The 7,361-nt window shown below is 40.5% G+C and overlaps 1 protein-coding gene across 1 annotated transcript; it reads right to left on the bottom strand.

The window, feature by feature from the left end:
* Positions 1-6,231, bottom strand: STMP1 (short transmembrane mitochondrial protein 1). The gene is made up of 3 exons (XM_052668691.1): positions 6,101-6,231; positions 2,513-2,566; positions 1-471 (listed from the first exon to the last, which is right to left on the bottom strand). The coding sequence occupies exons 1-3, from the start codon at positions 6,113-6,115 to the stop codon at positions 391-393; spliced, it is 150 nt and encodes a 49-aa protein (XP_052524651.1). The 5' UTR covers positions 6,116-6,231; the 3' UTR covers positions 1-390.
* Positions 6,232-7,361: the final 1,130 nt, after the last annotated feature.

The following is a 7,361-nucleotide window of genomic DNA, read 5'->3' as shown; positions in this document are numbered from 1 at the left end:
TTACTTCTTGATGCATTTAATTTCTTTTGCGATCTAGTTCTAGGATCTAGAGTATTACAAAGTGTGAGGTATACATAATAACAGGACTAACACTATTTTCCAGTTGGATCAGGTAAAAATGGGTTACAAAATACTAGGAAAAGCAATAACAAAAAATACAAATGATCTTATCCAGTCACATTATCAGTTGCAAATCCAGAATTCTGAAACCCTTGAAAATCAGTCCCAGGAAAAGTTCATGGTTGCTTTTTCAAAACAAGGACATTCTGGCTCTAGCAGACTAAAAGTGGAGGAACTTCCCATGCCAAATCTCTACTTGATCTTTGTCAATAGAAGGGTAAATTGCATCCTTGATGCATGCGCTGAAGTGACCTGGGTAACACTGCTCTCTTAGGACTTGTCACTGGGAGGTTTCTTCTTAGCTTCCACATCTTTCTTAAAATCTTCAAGCTTCTTCGCAATGTTAGGAATCTTTAAAGACAAAAACAAGAGAGAAACAAAATTGAACAACAACAAAATGATTCATGTGATCTGAAGAGTAGGTAAGATCATACCATAAACACTGCAAGAAATTCTAAGAAGTTTAAACCACTTTCTAAAAGATGCTTGTTTTTAAGATCTGTTAATTTTCACAAAAGTTAAGAGCATTAAGCAAATGGCAGAGAAAAGAAGCTCACCTGGACTTCAGGAAATATTTTTGACTAGGAGGATTGTTAAGGAAAAAGACAGCCAGTATTGGGGAGAAGAGAGGAAGTTACTTCAGAGGAAATTCCTTAAGATCTTAAGATAAGCCTGGTTTTCTCACTGACAGGAGGAACTGCCAAAGAATAAATGATTCCAACACTGATGCATAGGCATCATAATGAATTTGGAAGGAAAGGTAGACTGTGCTACGCTAGCCAAAAAAACCCTACTCATAATACAAAACAACCTTCCCTTCCCCCCCCTCTCCCCCCCCCCCAAAAAAAAAAAAAAAAAAAGAGAGAGAAAAGATGTTCAAGAACAACTAATATCTTCTAAAAAAATGTGTGAAGCAATCCATCTCTCGATCTGTTTTGCAGATACGAAAATTCCCCACTGGGAAAGTTTACTGCATTGAAAATTGGCAACCTTATGCAGTTTCATACTTGAATGAAAAATTCAATTTATCACTTGCTAACTTCAAATTTTCAGCTTTCTTTTACAAATAAAAGCATTTTGAGAAAGCAATCAGTCAGCATTGACCACTTGGGGGAAAGAAAAAAAAAAAAGAACTTTTAATGTGAGGACAGACTCACAACTTGAACTAAAACTGAAGCAACACCACAGGATTTTGGACTCAGTGATCCTCATGAGTCCCTTCCAACTCAGGATATTCCTGTAATTTTGTAAGCTAAATGAGTAAATGAAAACAAATGAACATTTCCATTGGTATTTATGACTTTCTTTACAATCATGAATATTTACTACACTCATGCCCTGATCATACAGCAGGATATTCAACTCAAACTGACATCCTTTGCTTGGATGGTTTGATAGTGATAGTACAGAAGATGTCAGAAACTTCTCTCTTCCTTTTTGAGAAAGCTAAATTAAAAGCCATAAATCCGTAACATGCCTGACATCTACAATAAACCAAAAGAAGTCCGCTGCTATCAGCAGAATTATCCACATGCTTATAACTAAGCACAGTTCTATATGGATGCCAAATTAAGACCTCAGTAAGACAAGTCCACCTTCCATGCAATCTAAGAAAAATATTTTTTTGATACCAGCAATAAAATTACCATTTTAATACTTGAAGTCGTGATATTGCCAGTAAACCGTTTCCTCCAAATCAAAAGCAGAAGTCGCCCTCTTGTGGAAACACATTATTAGTGCTTCCAGAAAAGTACTCCATTACGTTTACAGCACATATTGATACACAATATTTTCTTTTGACCACATTTCTATAAATTTTAAAAAACACTAATTGTAAAAGAGACAACAGAATATTGTTACAGTTGTTGGATTGACTGGACAGAAAGCATCACAGAATTTTGCCTCTGACTAGTGGACAAAAAATAAGAATTCTGCTAGTAAGATGACTGAAGATACTGAAGATGAGAGGCATAAATGTCATCACAGACTTAAAAAAAATATATCTGGTGAGGCTTAAGCTTTAGTTTGGTATAGATTTCAAAATAAAGGAAACAACTTTATGTTAAATTTTACTCCTTTAGCCTGAAAGAAACCAAGTGGAACTGATTTAATAAAGAAATTTACCAATATATATGCCCAGCTACAGTAACTGTGCTCTAGAATTACTTGAGGGTTTAATCACTACTTTCATACAGATGACACAGCAAGCAGACCGATGTTTTGGTTCCATTTGAATTTGAGATCACCTGTAGCTAAAGTTAGTACAATTTGTATTCCGTTCAAATCCAATACAAACATCGAAATAAAGACTGATTCAATTTTGATTGAGGGAAAACATTTTAACATTTTCAATTCAAATTAAGTTCAACTCTAAGAATACAAGGATACATACATCGTAGTTCTGAGCCAGATACATCCCAACCACATTGCCAAGAGTAAAACCAAGCTGTAAAGGAAAGAAGAGAATAGTTAGTGCCCTTCTACCTAAAGCCTTTTGATTAAATTGAAAATTAAAAAAATTAAAAACTGAAGAAATTTCAATTACAGTCATACTTTTGCATCATTCTTTCAAAGAGAGATACAGTTTGACTCAACTGCCTCGACAGAAAAATCTTATAATAATTTCCAAAATACAGCACAACTGTGTTTTAAATATATATCTCCAAGACTGTATGCATAAGCCCATGATCATCTTTGTCTGCAAAATTCTTTACACACCTATAAAGTCAGGAAATAACTTCCATAACAGTGGAAAAGTACAACATCACAACAGCTGGGGCCCACGTATCTCGATGACTGTGGTCCACAGTTGAAAATCCAAGAGCAATACCTCAGTAAAACAACATTCCATGTTACAGAGAGGACAGGCCACAGAATGACTCAACACATTAATAATACACAGTAACAGAACTGAAATTTTAGAACAGAAAGGTTCTAAAAGTACTTTAAAAGGTTCTTCTCCATCAACTATCACGATACAGAACTGCACTGTCACTGAGGGGAGGTTCCTCACCCCTCTCTACTTTGCTCCAGCACTCTACTGCAGCTACTTCTACAACACCAGCACCTGTACACCCCCTAGATAAGTTTTCATCCAAATCTACTCTGATCTAAAGTGGGAAAGCACTGATAGTTGCAAGCAGGTACAACTATTTTTGACAACAAACTAGTAGTTGCTTAAAGTTTGGCTGTGAAACTGCAACCTGGAAGGGGAGCAAGAGCAAAATGGAAGCACAGTTCCAGTTCTATCCCCCTCCTTGACAGTTGAAGAAAATCCTCATGCATAACATCACTCTGGGAGGAAAATGAATTCATCTCTTCAAAGACAGCCTACATGATTTTCAGTCAGGAGCTCCAAAAGGTTCTGGATAATTAGTTATTACATTCCGCAGTAAGATACTAACCTATGAAAGCTCTTTTGATAGTTTTGGGAGACTACCAATGCTGTGCCTCCATTCCAGTTCTATTTAAGAAAATTATTATTGCTTATAGCCTCTGCTGCCAAAATAAGAATATTTTAAGAAAATTAAAACTAGTGTCCACAACGACTTTACCATCACATCTGAGTAGACATCTTTTCCATACCCAAAAGAGGATACAGAACATCTCATTTTTACAGTGACTCAGACTCCACAAATACCAGTGCTGAAACCTAGCTACAGAAAACAAAACCTTGTTGAAAGCTGCCCCATGAGCCACAACTGCATAACTTCAGTATTTTCTTGCACAGATTTTTGATCTTATAATCTATTTATAATTACTTCCTAAGGAGCTGTTTACAATTTAAGAAGAATCATTGCTCTTTTTGTGTATACTGCAACGGTTTTAACTTGCTATTGCAGTTAAGTAAGTACTTTGGAAGACATTAATAAATGTTGCACCAAGTGTACCAGACTTATGACTCCTCTTGATGTAGTGTATCACTCCAACAAGTTTCCTCAACCTCTAGCATATGTATCTTTGGGAATTCACTTGAAAACACAAACCAAGTCCTTGCTTATGAGCAGGTTTCTCAATTTTTGCCATAGAATATTTCCAATGATGGGTCAACTATCTCATATTCTGCCAGATGATAGGCCTTACTCAGTACGGCTGACATTAGTAATCCATTTAAGTATATGCCTTAATTGAAAAGTCCAGCACTGCATTCAAAAGCAAGCTACCCAGTTATGTTTACGTTAATAATTAACAATTCAAGCAGAGGGAAAAGTCCCACTATTCAGACTTCTGTAATTTGGACTGCATAAAAATACAGCCAATTAAATGTGTATGTTAATTAGCAACAATAAAGCTGATGAAAGTGCTGGGTCTTCCAATACCCAAAATTTCAAGTTGCATTTTAAGCAAACTTTTATGCTTAACTCTGGGTAACAAAAATGTAAGGTTGTTAAGATTATCCTTTTATCTCCCTGCAACAGCCCTGACAAGGGACAGCAAAAAGTCAAACACCCAATCTACACCCAAAGAGGAAGAAAATTCAGAACTAATATATTACTTCTTAAACTTTCAGGCACTAATTGAGAAGCCATAATAAAAGGCTTTCATCTAGCAACTGGAAAAAAGAAAAAAAAAAAAAAAAAGGAATAAATATTAGCAGCAAGCAGTAGAGTTGATAAACACAGAAACTTTGAGGTGACTGTATTTTCATTGTTACTGTGTCTTCAATGGAGTGAAGGCAGACAAAGATACAGAAATGACAGGCTTTCATAACTGCTGATTGTTCCATTTTGTTTTGAACTTGAGATACAAAATAACACTTATCTTTTCAACTCATAAAATCATGCAAGACTCAGAACTCACAAAGGGCCATCTCTTCTATCAACAGTGAGTATGGAACTTATTAACCATCTGACTCACTCTTCCCCTATTTAAAGATTAAAGGATGTCATTAAGTATTTGAGAATAATGAAAATCTAGAATAGACCTTCCAATGATTTGCAGGCCACTAGAATGAAAAATGGGAGTCTGCTTCTGTGCTCTGTTACAGCAGAGAGCAGCATCTTTTATTATTACTTTGGTCTGCTAATGTCACATTTGTCAGTGAAAATCTCAGTGTTAAATAATGAATTAAGAGCAGGCAGGCATCAAACTTCATACATCCAGAAGAATTATGGAGTCATCTAGTTTGGAAAAGACCACTGAGATCACCTTGTCCAACACCAGCTCATCCCAACCATGCCCCTCAGTGCCACATTCACATGGCTCTTGAACACCTCCAGGGACAGTGACTCCACTACCACTCTCTGGGCAGCCCATGTCACTGCAGCACCACTTCTGAGGAGAAATTGTTCCTAATATCCAACCTAAACTTCCTCTGGTGCAACTCGAGGACATTACCTCCTGTCGAATCGCTGTTCCCTGGGTTAAGGGGCCGATCCTCACCTCACATAAAGCACATACAGGGACAGAAAAAAAAAAAAATTAAAATGAAAAGAAAAATAAGTGTAGAAACATCTCATCTATTAATTCTTCTGTTGGAGGGGCTTAATGCATGGCAGTGATTAAGCATTACTGCTTGCCTTAACATATATGTAAGAGAACTTGCATCTTCCTAATGCTGAAAATCATCACTCTCTTAACAGGAGCGAGCAAGGCACACCTGTAGTGCTAAGAAATCAGAGCAAAAAGAGGATACAACAGCGAGCAAGGAAAACGTGCTGAACCTTAACGACAAACTAAAGGCATGACTTGGAGAGAAATAAGGCATAAACTCCCCATTTTCAGAACGGCTGAGAATAACCTCCGTGCATGGCGATGAACCAAAGCCAACCACCCGTCACAGCAGTAAGAGGGGCGGGGGCACTGCCAGACCCTCGCTTTCCCCACGTGAGGCCCATCCGGAGCGGTCGCCGCCGCCGCCCGCCCCGCGGCTTAACCCTCGCCCCGCCGCCCGCCGCCCCTTCGCTCCATTCCGTTCTGCTCCGCTCCGCCCCGCCCCGCCACGAAATGGCGGCGCCGCCGCCGCCTCGCGGAGCCTCACCAAGAACTGCAGCATGGCGTCCGCCTGCCTGACTGCCTGCTTTCCAGCCGGGGAAGTCAGGCGGGCGGCGGTGGCTCCTCTTCCGGGTCCCGGCCCGCCCTCGCCGCCCTGACGGTGGGGCACGCCGAGCTCGGGAGGAGCCACCGCGGGGAGGGTTCGCCCACCGCCGCCCCGAGCTCCGACCCTGCCCTGATTATAGACCTCACCCGGCAGGCAGAGCGTAGCTCTGTGGACATCCCACATCTCCTTGCCACTTTTTGAGATAAAAAAATGGGGCAAAGGGGGCTGCTGGACACCACCTGGCAACCAGGGAGGGGTCTGGTGGCAGCCATCGAGCCTGGCATTTCTAAGGTGGCTGCTGAGAAGTTAAATAAGAATCTGAGTATTTACATTGTGAACAATTTTGAGCTGAATCGTAGAATCTTTAGAATTGGGAAGGGACCTCTGAAGGCCATCTAGTCCCCTGCAATGAACAGGGACACCACAGTTAGATCAGGTTGCCCAGGGTTTGATCCAGCCTCACCTTGAAATTCTCCAGGGACGGGACATCAACCACATCACTATGTAACGTGCTCCAGTGCTTCCCCACCATCATAGTGAGATATTTTTTCCTTGTATCTAACCTAAATCTGCCTTCCCTGAGCTTGAAGATCTTAAGGAAATGTCAGGGGAGTCAGACACTCAGATGTAGGTGAAATCGTGAATGATTTGAGCATCCTCTGGTTTGGTGCCTTAGGAAATATGGGTCTCCCATGCCAGAGAACACTGAAAAGTTTTCAGCAGTGTGAGAATAGCAAAGCAAAGCAAGGCAGCCAGGAGGAGAGAGGGGTGGGGTACCAAACAGCAGCCACCAGGGCCTACGAAGGGATAATAGATAGAGCTAGGCCATTCACAGCTGGGTGGATGAGAAGGACAAGATGAAACAAGAGGCCTGAACGGGATTTAAGGACAGACTGTTGCCTCATGAGGGAAAGGAGTGGCAGAGATTGTGCCATCTCCATTCTTGGAGGTTTTCATATAGTGGGTGGCAACGCTGCTCACAGCAGGGGGCTTGGAAATGGATGATATTTAAGGTCCTGTCCAACACAAACCATTCTATGGTTCAAGACCTGAATGGGTAAAACACTGAGCAACTCAATTGGAGCTCAGAACAAACCCTGCCTTGAGCAGGAGATCAGGCTGGGGCCTTTCTGAGGCCTCCTCCCATGTGAATCATCCAATCGCCTATGATCTTAGAAGAGCTTTCAAAAGGTCTTTATTT

The sequence above is a fragment of the Tympanuchus pallidicinctus genome, unplaced genomic scaffold (assembly GCF_026119805.1).
Source record: "Tympanuchus pallidicinctus isolate F22 unplaced genomic scaffold, pur_lepc_1.0 scaffold8, whole genome shotgun sequence".
Classification (NCBI taxonomy): Eukaryota; Metazoa; Chordata; class Aves; order Galliformes; family Phasianidae; genus Tympanuchus; species Tympanuchus pallidicinctus.
This window is presented reverse-complemented; position numbering and strand designations above follow the sequence as displayed.